Here is a 16725-nt window from a genome sequence, read left to right on the forward strand (position 1 = left end):
TCACCCACTGTCTGTGTCTGAATGATCAGAACCACCCACTCTCTGTGTCGGAATTACAGAATCACGCACTGTCTGTGTCGGAATTATCAGAATCACCGAATATCTGGGTCCGAATTATGAGAACCATCCAGAGTCAGAGACTGACTGATAAGAAACACTCATTGTCGATCTGAATTATCAGAATCGCTCCACTCTCTGTGTCTGACTTATGAGAATCGCCCACAGTCAGAGCCTGACTGATGAGAAACACCTACTGTCGATCTGAATTGAAAGAAACGCTGAGTCGCTGTGTCTGAATTATCAGAAACGCACACAATATCTGTGTCTGAATTATGCGAAACGCTCAATGTATATTTTTGAATTATCACCCACTGTTTGTGTTTGAATTATAAGAAACACCCACTATCTGGGTCTGAATGATCTGAAACACACATGACTCGGTCTGTTTATCAGAAACACAGACTGTCTGATTCTGAATTGTCACAAACCCCACAGTCTCTGTCTCAAATTATCAGAAACTACCATAGTCTGGGTCTGAATTATGATGAACTGTCTGCCTCTGAATGATCAGGACCACCAAGTGTCTGCGTCTGAATTGTCCGAAAAACACTCTGTCTGGGTTTATTTAACAGCAGTCAGCATCATCATCGGCAGTCCTTCGAAATCGACGAAAACTTGCTTCCAGCCTAAAAAGGAGTTCTGAGGTGACTGAGCAGTCGGATACGGGAATTACAGTCACTGTCACAGGTTGGGCAGATATTCGTTGAAGGATAGCGTTGTTTGGACTAGTTTGCCGAACGCTACTTGTGCTTGGCTTCTGCATGCACTTGGCGATGAGACTCGAGGTGCTCAGCGCCCTCCCGAATGCACTTCCTCCAATTAGGGCGGTCTTTTGACAGGGACTCCCAGTTGTCGGTGGGGATGTTGCATTTTATCAAGGAGTTGGTGGTATTTCTCCAGCGAATTCTGGTGTCTGCTGTGTATGGTCCATACAGGAGGTATCACTGCTGCCCTGTAGACCATGAGCTTGGTGGCAGATTTGCGGTGCTGATCTTCGAACAATCTGTTCCTCAGTCGGCCGAAGGCTGCGCTGGCGCACTGGGGGTGATTTTGAATCTCGTTGTCGCTGTCTGCCCTTGCCATTAATAGGCTTCCGACGTATGGAAAACTCGTCCACGTTGTCCAGGGCCGCGCCAATGATCTTGCTGACTGAGGGGTAGTGTTGTGTGGTGAAGACAGGTTGCTGCAGGATCTTTGTCATTTGGATGTTTAGTGCAAGGCCTATGCTTTCATGCACCTCGGTGAAGATGTTGACTATGACAAGTTCAGTCTGCAAATGTGCACAGACGCATGCATCGTACATGTACTGTAGCTCGACGACAGAAGTTGGGATGTTCTTCGATCTGGCTTGGTGTTGAAGAAGGTTCAACAGGTTCCCACTGGTTCTGTAGTTTAGTTCCACTCCAGCGGGGAGCTTGTTGAGTGTGCGGTGGAGCATTGTAGCGAGGAAGAATGATAAGCGGGTTGGCGTGATGAGGCAGCCCTGTTTGACCATGGTCCCGACGTGGATTTGGTCTGTAATGGATCCGGTGGTCAATATCACGGCTTGCATGTCGTCCTGGAGCAGGAAGAGTATGGTGATGAACTTTTGGGGACAGCCAAAACGGCAGAGGACGCCTATAGCCCCTCACGGTTGACAGTGTCAAAGGCCTTTGTAAGGTTAAAGAAGGCCATTTACATGGTGGTACACTAACAGTAAAGGATAAAACTGAGCACTGTGTACAATGAGCAAGTGTGCCCTTAGCTCCTTTAAAACAACTCCAGAGTGCAGGTACTTCCTGCGTGGCCTGCTGATATACCGTGCTCCCAAGGGATGCTAGGATCCCTTGGGACTCCAAAAGGTGGGCCCTCTGGTGCTCAGGTGTGATACAAGCTACAAGGGGTTCAATACATAAGATAATTCCCCCCGTGAAGTCAATAGTACAATTATGTATACGGTGAGACAATCTGAGGCTTTTCGCTCGCTTGTCGATCGTCTCAATACAAATGCAGGTGTGGGTAAGTTGTTTAATTCTTCACTGGGCTGTTGGGCAGCCGGCCTTGCTAGGCTGCTGGGGATGATGAGCTCGACTTTGCGGTCAACCATGATGACAGTTGCCACTTGTGTGTGTGTTGGAGGGTCGAAGTTGGTGGTGTCTTCTTCGAGTTGCTCATAGCTGTTGGTGAACCGCAGTTTGATTTGGTCCAAATGTTTTCTGTACGTTTGTCCCTTGACCAATTTGACCTGAAACATCCTACTCGCCTCTTTGGCGGTGACCGTGCCAGCGAGCAATTTGGAACCATGTCCAAAATTGAGCACAAACACATGATCATTGATCTCAATATCGCGTGATAAATTTGCAGGTCATGGTACACTCTTTCTTGATGCCGCTTGCCCTCCATGTGATCACGGGGATCACTGTGGACAAGAGAAAGCATTGTTTTTAGCTCCATTTTCGTGAGCAACTCAGCTGGGGAGAACCCCGGTGAGTAAGTAGGATATGGTGTGGTAGCTGAGCAGCACTCGGGACAGCCGGGTCTGCATGGAGCCTTCTGACACTCGTTTCAAGTGTCGCTTGATGATCAGAACTGCCCGTTCTGCTTGGCCGTTCGATGCGGGCTTCAACGGGGCAGATGTGACGTGTTTGATCCCGTTGCAGGCAATGAATTCCTTGAATTCATCACTGGTGAAGCACGGCCCATTGTCACTGACTAGGACATCAGGCCAGCCGTGCGTGGCAAACATGGCTCGTATGCTTTCAACAGTGGACGTGGACATGCTCACAGAATTACTGCACATTCAATCCATTTTGAGTAAGCGTCCACAACAACCAAAAACATTTTGCCAAGAAATGGGCCCGCATAATCCACGTGGATCATCGACCACGGTTTGGAGGGCCATGACCACAAACTTAGCAGTGCCTCTCTGGGTGCATTGCTCAGCTGAGAGCAAGTGTTGCACTGGCGCACGCACGACTCTAAATCTGAGTCAATGCCAGGCCACCACACATGGGATCTGGCTGTGCCTTTCATCATTACAATGCCTGGGTGCATGCTGTGCAGTTCACATATGAACGTATCTCTGCTTTTGTTGGGCAAGACCACGCGATTGCCCCACAATCGACAGCCCGCCTGCAGGGACAACTCGTCTTTGTATCTGTGGAGTAACTTAATCGTCTCCTGCATCTCTGCTGGGACACCGGACCAGCTCCCATGGAGGACAACATTGATTTTTAACAAGGACAGTACAAGATCCTCGCTCGTCCAGGTCCTGATCTTGCGGGCCTTAACGGGGAACTTCTCGTTCTCGAATGCCTCCATGACCATGAGCAAGTCCGCTGACTGAGCCATTTCCACCCCGGTGGTGGGAAATGGGAGCCGACTGAGAGCATCTGCGCAGTTCTCTGTGCCCGGTCTGTGGTGGATTACATAGTTGCATCTGACAGCATGCGCGCCCAGCGTTGGATACGGGCAAAGGCTTTGGTATTAATCCCTTTGCTCTGAGAGAACAGCGATATGAGCGGCTTGTGCTCAGTTTCAAGCTCAAACTTGAAGCCAAATAAGTTCTGGTGCATTTTTTTCGCCCCGTAAATGCACGCTAGAGCCTCTGTTTCAATCATGCTTTCGGTCTTGGCCAAATACCGGAATACATAATCGACTGGTTGCAGAATCCCTGAATCGTTAGCCTCTTCCAGAATACACTCAAACCCGTATCACGACGCATCACAAGCTAGCACTAATTGTTTTCAACAGTTATAGAGGACAAGCAGTTTGTTTGAACACATCAGATTTCTGGCTTTCATAAAGGCAGCCTCTTGTGAATTCCCGCATACCTAGTCATCCCCCTTGGGCAGTAGCGCATGTAGGCGTTCTAGCAGGGTGCTTAACCTAGGTAGGAAATTACCGAAATAGTTAAGGAGTCCCAGGAACGATCACAGCTCCGTCACATTCTGTGGTCTCAGCGCCTTCTTGATGAATTCCCTCCTGGCGTTGGTGGGTCTGATGCCATCTGCCACGATTCTTCTTCCCAATAACTCGATGTACTGCACCAGGAAGACACACTTCGAGCATTTCAACCTGAGCCCCACGTGATCCAACCGACTAAGAACCTCTTCCAGATTATTCAAGTGCTCAACGGTGTCTCAACATGGAACCAGTATTTCATCTTGGAAAACCACGGTGCAAGGAACCGACTTTAGCAGGCTCTCCATGTTCCACTGGAAGATAGCCATGGCTGACAGAATCCCCAATGGGCACCGGTTATAGATGAACAGACCTTTGTGCGTGCTGATGCAGGTGAGGCCTTTCGAAGACTCCTCCAGCTCCTGCGTCATTTAGGCTGAGATCAATTCCTGCTTGGTGAATGTCTTCCCTCCAGCCAGGGTTGCAAATAAGTCGTCTTCCTTGGGGAGCGGGTACTGGTCCTGCAGCGAAAAATGGCTAATCATTAATTTATAGTACCCACAAATTCTAACCATTCCATCCTCCTTAAGTACAGGGACAATCGGAGGAGGCAAGTTGTTGAATTCCACCGGCGCAATGATGCCTTCTGACTGCAACCTGTCCTGCTCAATTTCCACTTTATCATGCATCATGTACACTACCACCAACGCTCCCCTCGGGAAGAAGAAGAGAAGGAGAAACAAAAGATCAAGGGGGTCTGCGGGCAGGGGTGAGAGGGGGGGCGTGGGGGGAAAAGGAAGTTTGCTGGCAGAGGTGTGCGATTGTCGCCCCGCTCCCCCTCTCCCCGCAAAGAGACCGGCGCGTGAGAAGCGACTCGACCGAGCGGCGACCAACAGCGACAAACGTGGGGCCCGGAACGGACGCCCCCCCCGGAGCAAGAAGCCTCGACCGACAATCCATCGACCCCCCCTCTGCCTCGGACTATTTATCTCGCCACTCGCGACCCTCTTACCGGCTGTGACGATCGCGAGGGAGAGCGAAGAGGGGCGGTAGACGTCGGTACTCCGTCGGAAGGCGGGAGGGAGAGGAGGGAGACGGTGCGGGCGGCTGGCGATGCGCGCGGTCGGGTAGCGTTCCCCCCCTCCCCCGCCCTGGGACGATGAAGCGCCGGGCCCCGCTCCGCCGGGGGAGGCCTGGCCCGCCTGCCCCCCCGCCGCCCCCACCGCTGCGGCGACTGCGGCAAGCGCTTCCCGGGCGCCTGGCCCCTCTGGCGCCACCGGGCCCTGCACCCGCCCCGCACGCCTTTCATCTGCTCCACCTGCGGGCGGGGCTTCGGCTACTTCCCGCTGCTGGCCCGCCACCGCTGCCGGCCGCCGCCGCCGCCGACGACGACGACGCCGCCCGCCGGCGCGCCGGACCCGCGCGGCGACCCGCAGCGTTGCCGCTCCTGCGGCCTGGACTTTGACCTGCCCGAGCTGCTGGCCCGCCACTCCTGCGAGCGCCAGCGCCCGTACCTGTGCCCGCTGTGCCCCAAGCGCTTCGCCACGCCCTGGTACCTCCAGAAGCACCGGCGCCATCACGGGTGGCCCTCGGCCTTCGCCTGCCCCCAGTGCGGCAAGTCCTTCAAGGAGCGCTACGAGCTGGCACGCCACGCCCTGGTCCACGACACCTCCCGCCCCTACCGCTGCGACGCCTGACCCGCCGCTTCGCCCGGCCCCAGGGCCTGGCCTGCCAACGCCGGGCCGAGCACGGGCCCCCGCCCTGCCGCCCCTTCCGCTGCCGGGCCTGCGGCAAGGGCTACAGCCGCTCGGCCCACCTCCTGCGGCACCAGTACTCGCACAGCGGCGAGCGGCCTTACCCATGCCCCGAGTGCCTGCGGGCCTTCCGCGACCCCAGCACGCTCCGCCGTCACCGGCGCACCCACCAGAGGGCGCCGGTGGCGGCCTCCGCCGAATTGATCGCTCCCTCGTCGCCAACGCTGACGTCATTGGCCTCGTCGCCAACGTTGACGTCATTGGCCTCGTCGCCAACGTTGACGTCATTGGCCTCGTCGCCAACGTTGACGTCATTGGCCTCGTCGCCTAAGTTGACGTTATTGGCCTCGTCGCCAACGTTGACGCCATTGGCCTCGTCGCCAAAGTTGACGCCATTGGCCTCGTCGCCAACGTTGACATTATGGGCCTCGTCGCCAACGTTGACGCCGACCTCGCTCGGGCCCGCCCCTCCCTGCCCGGCCCCCGGCCCGACAACGGCGGCCAACGCGGACGGGCCCGCCCCCCTCCCCGAGCGCCCCAAGTGCGCCGTGTGCGGCAACTCCTTCTGCGACCCCCAGGCCCTCTCCCGCCACCACCTGGCGGGCCACGCCGGCCAGGGTCCCTTCTCCTGCCCGCTGTGCCGGCTGACCTTCGAGGGGGCGGCCGAGCTCCAGGAGCACGCCTCCGCCTCCTCGTCGCCGTTGCACCGGGGAGGAACGGATGTGGCCCTGCACCGGCCGCTGCCCGCCCCCTTCCGCTGCGCCAAGTGCGGCCGCCGTTACAGCCGGGCCTCCCACCTGCTCCGCCACCAGCGCAGCCACACCGACGAGCGGCCCTTCGCCTGCCCGGCCTGCGGCAAGGGCTTCGTCAACTCCTACGAGCTGCTCCGCCACCGGTTGACTCACACCGACGAGGCCCCCTTCCCCTGCCCCCGCTGCGACAAGCGCTTCAAGCGGCCCCACTAACTGGCCCAGCACCTGCGCACCCTCACCGACCAGACCCCCTACCCGTGCCCACTGTGCCCCAAGCACTTCAAGACCGCCTCCTACCTGCTCAAGCACCGGGGGCGCCACCTGACCGACCCGCCGCAGCACGCTTGCCCGCACTGCGACAAGGGCTTCCGCTACCCCTACGAGCTGGCCCGCCACCTGCGGGCCCACTCGGACCTGGCCCCCTACCCCTGCCCCTCCTGCCCCCGCCGCTTCAAGAGCGGGCGGGACCGCGACCACCACGCCCGCCTCCACACGGGCGAGCGGCCCTACGTCTGCGGCCAGTGCGGCAAGGGCTTCACCCGCCCTTCGCTGCTGGGCCGGCACCGGCGCACCCACTCGCCGCTGCGCCCCCAAGCCTGCCCCCGCTGCGGCCGGGCCTTCAAGGCCCCCGGGGGGCTGAGGGGCCACCGGGCCTGGCACTTCCGGGGGGGGCCGCCGCCGCCGGAGGCCGGGGAGCAGCATGTGCAGAGCTGGCAACTGCCGCAGGGCTCGGAGAATGCGCATGCGCAGAGCCGGCAACTCCCGCAGGACTCGGAGAATGCGCATGCGCAGAGCCGGCAGATGCCGCAGGGCTCAGAGGATGCGCATACGCAGAGCCAGCAAATTCCACATAGCTCGGAGAATGCGCATGCGCAGAGCTGGCAACTATCACATTGCTCGGAGAATGTGCATGCGCAGAGCCGGCAGCTGCCACAGGGCTCAGAGGATGCGCATGCGCAGAGCCGGCAACTACCACATTGCTCGGAAAATGCGCATGCGCAGAGCCGGCAACTACCACAGGCCCAAGGCCTCAAACTGCCACAGGGCTAAGAGGAGGCGCGTGCGCAGAACCGCGAACCCCCGCAGGCCCAAGGCCTGGAACTCCCACAGGGCGACGAGGCCCCGTATGCTGACATCCGCCAACCCCCGGAGGCCAGCACCTCGGACGCCTCCCTCCCTGCGCGGGCGGCCAGCCCGGACGCCCCTGCCGCCCCCCGCCCCTACGAATGCGCCCTGTGCGGCCGCGACTTTGGCCGGCTGGTGGAGCTGCTCGGCCACCGTTGCCGTCGCCCGGCCCAGCACCAGCCCGCCTTTCCATGCCCCCACTGCGCCGAGGCTTTTGCCCGGGCATTTGAGCTGGCCTGTCACCTCCCCCGCCACGCGATCGACCGGGCCCTGCCCTGTCCCCGCTGACCGAGTGGGGGAGGGGCTGGGGTGGGGGCTTAACCCCCTCCCCCCACCCACGGGAGGGCGGGGGTGGGGTTGGGGTAAGAGTGGGCGGGGCTAGGATCCGGTCGTTGCTGGGCAGGTCGAGGGGGTCTTGTGGGGACTTGGTCCCAACTCCCCTCCCCCTCCATCCCCTCTCCTCCCCTCCCCCTCCGTCCCCTCTCCTCCCCTCCCCCGCCGTTCCCTCTCCACTCCCCCTACTGCACGTTGCAAACACTGAATTATCCCTCGATCGCGAGCCTTGTGGTGGATGGGTCGTCGCATACCTGGAACCAAATGGATCTGCACTTTCACCCGCGAAAAGCTTCCAATGCCTGGCTCGAACAACGATGTGAACTTGCTCAGAACCTGGGCACAGGAGGCGTCTTCGACGGATGAAAGCGCTCGGATGTCGTCCGAGTTCCAGCAGATTTTCCCAGCCAGTTTCTGCCAAAAAACGTGCGGCCATCCCCTCGCACAATCCACAGCATGAGTTCTTGTACTGCTTCGTCTAGGAGACTTTGACTTGTGCACTGCCAATTACAGGGATTAGTTCCTTGGTGTAAGCCCTTCGTTTGGTGTAAATGGGGCTGAGCTTGGGCCTGTGTGCCTTTTTGCCCCATAACTTGTCGAAGGCCTTTTTACTCATTATGGACTGACTTGCACCCGTGTCCAGTTCCATAGATACTGGAATTCCATTCAGTTCAACTTTCAACACTATTGTTGGACATTTCGTAGTGAATGTGTGTACCCCATACACATCTGCCTCCTCAGTACGAGTCTCCAGTTCAGCCTGATCCACAGTGGATCGACGTTCCTCTGCAATGTGGTGGTTTGCAGCTCGCCTGCATATTCGCTGGACGTGTTCCATTGTTCTGCAACTGTTGCACGCAAAGTGCTTGAAGCAACATTGATGGGGCCGATGATCACCTCCATAATGCCAATAAGGTGCTAACTCCCTCGCATTAATGATGGATGGTGGACTCTGTGTCAATGAGGTCGGGCAGCAGCAGCCGGCGTGTACATTCTGCCATCTATATTTCTGCTCGAAATCGACGTTACTTTCTGCACAGTACTGGCTGAAACTTCTTTCCTCTGCAAAATCTGTTTGGTGTTGTCGCTGGTGGACATAAATGCCTGGGCTATTGTTATGGCTTCACTTATATTCGGAGTTTCTACCGTCGACAGTTTGCGAAGTATTGTCTCATGGCCAATGCCCAGTAAAAAAAAGTCTCTGAGCATTTGTTCTAGGAATCACTCATACTCACAATATGCTGCCTGCGAGGTGCCTTAGTTTGGCGACATAGCTTGCCAGTTCTTGGCCCTCCGATCGTTGACTCGTGTAGAACCGATATATCACCATCAAAACGCTTTCCGAAGGATTTAGGTGCTCCTGGAGCAGCGTACACCATTCTTCGTAGGATTCTCTGTTTGTTTACCCGGAGCCAGGAGATTCTTCATGAGGCCATAGGTTGTTGCCCCACAGAGAGTTAGGAGGATCGCCCTTCATTTGGTAGCGTTCTCGTCCTTTTCCAGATCGTTTTCCAAGAAGTATTGGTCGAGTCTCCCCACGAAGGTCTCCCAATTATCCCCTTCTGAGATCTTCTCCAGGATACCAACTGTTCTTTGCATTTTCACGCGATTGGTCGTTACCTCGTCACCAATTGGTACACTTCTAATAAAGGATGAAACTGAGTACTGTGTACAATGAGCAAGTGTGACCTGAGCTCCTTTAATAAGATTCCGTAGTGCAGGCACCTCGTGGGTATGTTGCTTATATACCATGCACGCAAGGGATGCTGGGATCCTTTATGACTCGAACAGGTGGGCCCTCTGGTGATCAGGTGTCATACAGTGTACTAGGGGTTAATTACATAACACAAGGGTTGGTGCTGTTCCCTGACTTTTCTTGCAGCTGTCGCGCTGTAAAAATAAGAAATTCCGACTGTCTGGTCTCAATTATTTGAAACACACACTCTCTGGGACTGAATGATCAGAAACAGCAGACTGTTAGAATTTGAATTTTCAGAAACACCGACAGTCTATGTCTGAATTAACACAATATTCCACGAACTGAAACAGAATTATCAGAAGCACCCACGGTCTGGGTCTAAATTATCAGGAACGCCCCGCCCCCTGTTGGGTTCTGATTCGAGAGAAACTCACACTGACTGTGTCTCTTTATAAGAAACACTCACTGTCTCGGTATTATTTAATGTAAACCCCTACTGTCTAGGTCCGATTATCAGAAAAAACGACTGTCTGCGTCTTTATTATAATGACCACCCACTTTCTGAGACTGAATAACCATAATCACCCACTGTCTGGGTCAGCTTCTCAGAAACACCAACTGTCAGAATCTGATATATCATTAATACACACTGTTTGGTCTGCTTCTCAGAAATTACCACTGTATGTGTCTAAATTATTAGAAACGCTTACTGTCTTGGTGTGAATTATCAGAAACACACTTTGCATAATTGTGATTTATGATAAGCACTTACGGTTAGTGTTCGGATTGTCACAAACATCCACATTCTTTGCCTGCATTTTTGGAAATACCACAGTCTGAATCTGATAAATCAGGAACACACACTGTCTGGGTACGAATTGTCAGAAGGACCAACAGTCTGTGTTTCAATTATCAGAACCTACCAAAGTCTGTGTCTGTTTTTCTGAAACACACACTGCCTGGGTTTGTATTATCTTAATCACCCAATATCTGGCTCTGAATTATCAGAAACCCGTCTGTCTGTCTGAATTATCAGAAATTCCTATTGCCTTGGTCTGAATTATCACAAACACGCATTGTCTGGGTATGAATGATCAGAATCGCCCACTATCTGGGTCTGAATCAACAGAAACACACACTGACTGTATCTGTTCAACAGAAGTACTCACAGTCTGGGTCTGAATTGCCAGAAGTACACAGAGTCTGTGTCTCAGTTATCAAAAACTCGCAATGTCTGTGTCCGTTTATCTGAAACATCAACTATCCGGCGTTGAATTGTGAGAAACGCTTAAAGTCTGGGTCTCTTTTATGAGAAACACCCATTGACAAGGTCTCCTTTGTTATAAACACCCACTGTCTGGGTCTTCTTCAACAGAAACTCTCACTGACTGGACCTGTTTAACAGAAGGATCTAAAGTATGTCTCTCAATTAACAGAAACACAGACTGACCGGTTCAATATTATCAGAAACGATCACTTCCTGGTCCTGCATGATCCGAAAAAGTAATCTATCTGGTATTGATATAGCAGGAACATGCATTATCAATTTCTGAATTATTATAAATAACTACTTTTACTTTTCAATTCTCAGAAACACCCACGCTCTGGATGTAAATTATAAGAAACACTCACTATCTGGGTCTGCATTCTTGGACGCAACAATTGCCTGGCTCTGAATTATCAGAAACGCCCACTGTCTGGTTCTGAATTAGCAGAAATGCCCATTGTCTGGGTCTGAATTGTCAGAAACGCCCACAGTCTGGGCCTGAATTATCAGAAACGCCCTCGTCTGGGTCAGAATTATCAGAAACGCCCACTGTCTGGGTCTGAATGACCAGAAACTCCCACTGTCTGGGTCTGAATTATTAGACACAGCCTCTGTCTCGGTCTGAATGACCAGAAAAGCCCACTGTCTGGGTCTGAATGACCAGAAACGCCCACTGTCTGGGTCTGAATTATCAGAAGCGCCACTGTCCGGGTCTGATTTATCAGAAACGCCCACTGCCTGTGTCTGAATTATAAGACACAGCCAATGCCTGGGCCTGAATTATCAGAAACGCCCTCTGTCTGGGTCTGAATTATCAGAAACGCCCACTGTCTGAGTGTGAATGACCAGAAATGCCCACTGTCTGGGTCTTAATTATCAGAAACGCCCACTGTCTGTGTCTGAATGACCAGAAACGCCCACTGTATGTGTCTGAATTATCAGAAACACACACTGCCTGGGCCTGAATGATCAGAAACGCCCACACTCTGGGTCTGAATTATTAGACAAAGCCAATGTCTGTGCCTGAATTATCAGAAACGCCCACTGTCTGGGTGTGGATTATTAGACACAGCCATTGTCTGGGACTATATTATCAGAAACGCCCACTATCTGGGCCTGAATTATCAGAAACGCCAACTGACTGTGTCTGAATTATTAGACACAGCCATTGTCTGGGCTGGAATTATCAGAAGCGCCCACTCTCTTAGTTTCAATTATCAGAAACACCCACTGTCTGGTTCTGAATGAACAGAAACGCCCATTGTCTGGGTCTGAATTATTAGACATAGCCAGTGTCTGGGTCTGAATTATCAGAAACGTCCACTGTCTGGGTCTGAATTATCAGAAACGCCCACTGTCTGGGTCTGAATTATACGACAAAGCCACTGCCTGGGCCTGAATTATCAGAAACGCCCACTTTCTGGGTCTGAATGACCAGAAACGCCCACTGTCTGGTTCTGAATTATCAGAAACGCCCACTCTCTTAGTTTCAATTATCAGAAACACCCACTGTCTGGGCCTGAATTATCAGAAACGCCCACTGTCTGGTGTGAATTATTAGACACAGCCATTGTCTGGGACTATATTATCAGAAACGCCCACTATCTGGGCCTGAATTAACAGAAACGCCCACTGACTGTGTCTGAATTATTAGACACAGCCATTGTCTGGGCTGGAATTATCAGAAACGCCCACTCTCTTAGTTTCAATTATCAGAAACACCCACTGTCTGGTTCTGAATGAACAGAAACGCCCATTGTCTGGGTCTTAATTATTAGACATAGCCAGTGTCTGGGTCTGAATTATCAGAAACGTCCACTGTCTGGGTCTGAATTATCAGAAACGCCCACTGTCTGGGTCTGAATTATAGGACAAAGCCACTGCCTGGACCTGAATTATCAGAAACGCCCACTGTCTGGGTCTGAATGACCAGAAACGCCCACTGTCTGGTTCTGAATTATCAGAAACGCCCACTCTCTTAGTTTCAATTATCAGAAACACCCACTGTCTGGGCCTGAATTATCAGAAACGCCCACTGTCTGGTGTGAATTATTAGACACAGCCATTGTCTGGGACTATATTATCAGAAACGCCCACTATCTGGGCCTGAATTAACAGAAACGCCCACTGACTGTGTCTGATTTATTAGACACAGCCATTGTCTGGGCTGGAATTATCAGAAACGCCCACTCTCTTAGTTTCAATTATCAGAAACACCAACTGTCTGGTTCTGAATGAACAGAAACGCCCATTGTCTGGGTCTGAATTATTAGACATAGCCAGTGTCTGGGTCTGAATTATCAGAAACGTCCACTGTCTGGGTCTGAATTATCAGAAACGCCCACTGTCTGGGTCTGAATTATAGGACAAAGCCACTGCCTGGGCCTGAATTATCAGAAACGCCCACTGTCTGGGTCTGAATGACCAGAAACGCCCACTGTCTGGTTCTGAATTATCAGAAACGCCCACTCTCTTAGTTTCAATTATCAGAAACACCCACTGTCTGGGCCTGAATTATCAGAAACGCCCACTGTCTGGGTCTGAATTATTAGATACGTCCACTGTCTTGGTCCGAATTATCTGAAACGCCCACTGTCTGTGTCTGATTAATCAGAAACGCCCACTGTCTGGGTCTGTATTATTAGAAACGCCCACTGTCTGTGTCTCAATTATCAGACAAACCTAATGTCTGGGCCTGAATTATCAGAAAGGCCCACTGTCTGAGTCTGAATTAATCGGAAACGCCCACTGCCTGGGTCTGATAAATCAGAAACGCCCACTGTCTTTGCCTGAATTATCAGAAACGCCCACTGCCTGGGTCTCAATTAGAAGGAACTCCCACTGCCTGGGTCTGAATTATCAGAAACGCCCAATGTCCCGGTCTGAATTATCAGAAACTCCCACTGTCTGTGCCTGAATTATCCGAAACGCCCACTGTCTGGGTCTGAATTATCAGAAACGCCCACTGCCTGGGTCTGAATTATCAGAAACGCCCACTGCCTGGGTCTGATTAATCAGAAACGCCCACTGTCTTTGCCTGAATTATTAGAAACGCCCACTGCCTGGGTCTCAATTAGCAGGAACTCCCACTGCCTGGGCCTGAATTATCAGAAACGCCCAATGTCCCGGTCTGAATTATCAGAAACTCCCACTGTCTGATCCTGAATTATCCGAAACGCCCACTGTCTGGGTCTGAATGATCAGAAACGCACACTGTCTGGGTCTGAATTATCAGAAATGCCGACTGTCTGGGTCTGAATTATCAGAAACGACCACTGCCTGGGTCTGAATGATCAGAAACGCCCAATGTCTGGGTCTGAATTGACAGAAACGCCCACTGCCTGGGTCTGAATTATCAGAAGCGCCCACTGTCTGGGACTGAATGATCAGAAACGCCCACTGCCAGGGTCTGAATTATCAGAAACGCCCACTGTCTGGGTCTGAATTATCAGAAACGCCCACTGTCTCCGTCTGAATTATCAGAAACGCCCACTGTCTGGGTCTGAATAATCAGAAACGCCCCCTGTCTGGGTCTGAATGATCAGACACACTCACTTTCTCAGTCGGTGTTATCAGAAACGCCCACTGTCTGCGTCTGAATTATCAGAAACGCCCACTCTCTGGGCTTGATTCAACATAACCACATACTCTCTGGGTCTGTTTGACAAGGACTCACTGTCTGGGTCTGATTGGTCAGAAGCGTTCACTGTTTGTGCCTCAACTATTTGAAACGCACACTGTCTGTGTCTATTTATCAGAAACGCATACTGTCTGGATTTTGAGTTGTGAGAAACACACACTAACTAGGTTTGTTCATCAGAAACATCGATTGTATGGAACTATATTATCATAAACACTCATGTCGGGGTCTGACTGTTCATCACCCACTGTCTTTGTTTGAATTATCAGAAACATAAAATGACTGGGTCTGTTTTCGGAAACGCACACTTTCTGTGCGTGAATTTTCAGAAATGCCACTTTCTGAATCTGATTTTTCATTAACAAACAATGTCTACATCTATATTATCATAATGACCCAATAGCTGGCTCTTAATTGACAGAAACACACACAGTCTGGGTCTGAATGAACAGAAACCCCCACTCTCTGGGTGTGAATTATTTTTGCGCTCAATGACTGGGTTTGAATTAACAGAATCACACTCTATCTCAGTCTGAATAATCAGAATCACTTACTGTCTGGTGCTGAATAATCAGAAGCACTTGCTGTCTGGGGCTGAATAATCAGAACCACCTGCTATCTGGCTCTCTATCAACAGAAACACACACTCACTGGATCTATTTATAAGAAGTACTCACTGTCTGGATCTGAATTGTCAGAAGCACCCAAAGGCTGTGTTTCAATTATCAGGAACTACCAACGTCTGGGTCTGTTTATCTGCAACACAAACTGTCTGGGTCTGAATTACGAGTAACAACCAAAGTTTGGGTCGGAATTATGAGAAGCACTCACTGTCTAGGACTCAATTACTGTATTATTAACATCCACTCTCCTGGTCTGTTTGTGAGGACCATCGTCTGTCTGGCACTGTATCATCATAACACCAACTTTCTGGGTCTGAGTCATCATAATCACCCACTGTCTGTGTCTCAATTATCAGAAACACCCAATTTCTGTATGTGAATTTTCAGAAACGCCACTGTCTTTATCTGAAATATCATAATCATCCACTGTGTGGTTCTGAAATATCAGGAACACCCACTGGCTCTTTCTGAATTATTATAAATTACCACTTTCATCGTTTGTCTTATCAGAAACACCCACTCTCTGGAACTAATTTATCAGAAACGCTCACTATCTGGGCTGAATCATCAGAACATCGCATTGGCTGTGTCTGAATTATCAGATGCAACCATTGCCTGGGTCTGAATTATCAGAAACGCCCATTGTCTGGGACAGTTTATCACATGCACTCACTGTCTGTGTCCGAATTGTGAAAAATACCTGCAGGCTATGTCTCAATTATTAGAAACATAGAATCATAGAAACATCGAAAATAGATGCAGGAGTAGGCCATTCGGTCCTTCGAGGCTGTACCACCATTCAATAAGATCATGGCTGATCATTCCTTCAGTACCCTGTTCCTGCTTTCTCTCCATAACCCTTGATCCATTAAGCCACAAGGGCCATATCTAACTCCCTCGTCAATATATCCATTGAACTAGCATCAACAACTCTCTATGATCGGAAATTCCATAGGTTAACAACTCTCTGAATGAGATTAGAAACTCCCACAGTCTGTGTCTCAGTTATCAGAGACACCCACTGTCTGGAACTATTTTATCATAAACACACATGTCGTTGTCTGAATTACCTTAATCACCCAGTGTCTTTGACTAAATTACCAGAAGCATACAATGTCTGGGTCTGTTTATCAGAAACACACATTTTCTGTGCGTAAATTTTCATGAACGTCACTGTCTGGATCGGAAACTTAATGAAGAAACACTGCCTGGGTCTGTATTATAATTATCCGCTCGCTGGCTCTGAATTATCGGAAAAACCCACAGTCTGAGTCTGAGTCTGAACTATCAGATACACACACTGTATCTGTCTACATTTTCAGCAACACTGACTATCTTGTTTGTGATTCATGATAAACACCTACGGTTAGTGTACAAATTAGCAGAAGCACACACTCTCTGTCTCAATTATCAGAAACGCCCAATCTCTGTTTGCAAATAATAAGAAATGTCCACTGTCTGGGTCTGAATGACCAGAAACGACCACTGTCTGGGTCTGAATTATTAGACACAGCCACTGCCTCAGTCTGAATGACCAAAAAAGCCCACTACCTGGGTCTGAATGACCAGAAACGCCCACTGTCTGGGTCT

At 51.4% G+C, this 16725-nt stretch overlaps 1 protein-coding gene across 1 annotated transcript; it reads left to right on the top strand.

Annotated features, from left to right (window-relative positions):
- The first annotated feature begins 4625 nt into the window (after positions 1-4625).
- Positions 4626-7861, top strand: LOC139241083 (zinc finger protein 11-like). Its single transcript, XM_070869772.1, has 5 exons — positions 4626-4711; positions 5108-5600; positions 5663-6610; positions 6695-7468; positions 7559-7861. The coding sequence occupies exons 1-5, from the start codon at positions 4626-4628 to the stop codon at positions 7859-7861; spliced, it is 2604 nt and encodes an 867-aa protein (XP_070725873.1).
- The last annotated feature ends 8864 nt before the right edge of the window (positions 7862-16725 follow it).

Source organism: Pristiophorus japonicus, chromosome Y, assembly GCF_044704955.1.
Source record: "Pristiophorus japonicus isolate sPriJap1 chromosome Y, sPriJap1.hap1, whole genome shotgun sequence".
NCBI classification, from domain to species: domain Eukaryota; kingdom Metazoa; phylum Chordata; class Chondrichthyes; family Pristiophoridae; genus Pristiophorus; species Pristiophorus japonicus.

What these genes read in the sequence shown, in the direction of transcription:
- LOC139241083 (XM_070869772.1), top strand. Translation starts at nt 4,626, where the DNA reads ATGCATCATGTACACTACCACCAACGCTCCCCTCGGGAAGAAGAAGAG. An exon ending in GGTTGACTCACACCGACGAG is followed by an intron (nt 6,611 to 6,694) that starts GCCCCCTTCCCC and finishes CTCACCGACCAG; the next exon opens with ACCCCCTACCCGTGCCCACT. An exon ending in AGAGCCGGCAACTACCACAG is followed by an intron (nt 7,469 to 7,558) that starts GCCCAAGGCCTC and finishes GAACTCCCACAG; the next exon opens with GGCGACGAGGCCCCGTATGC.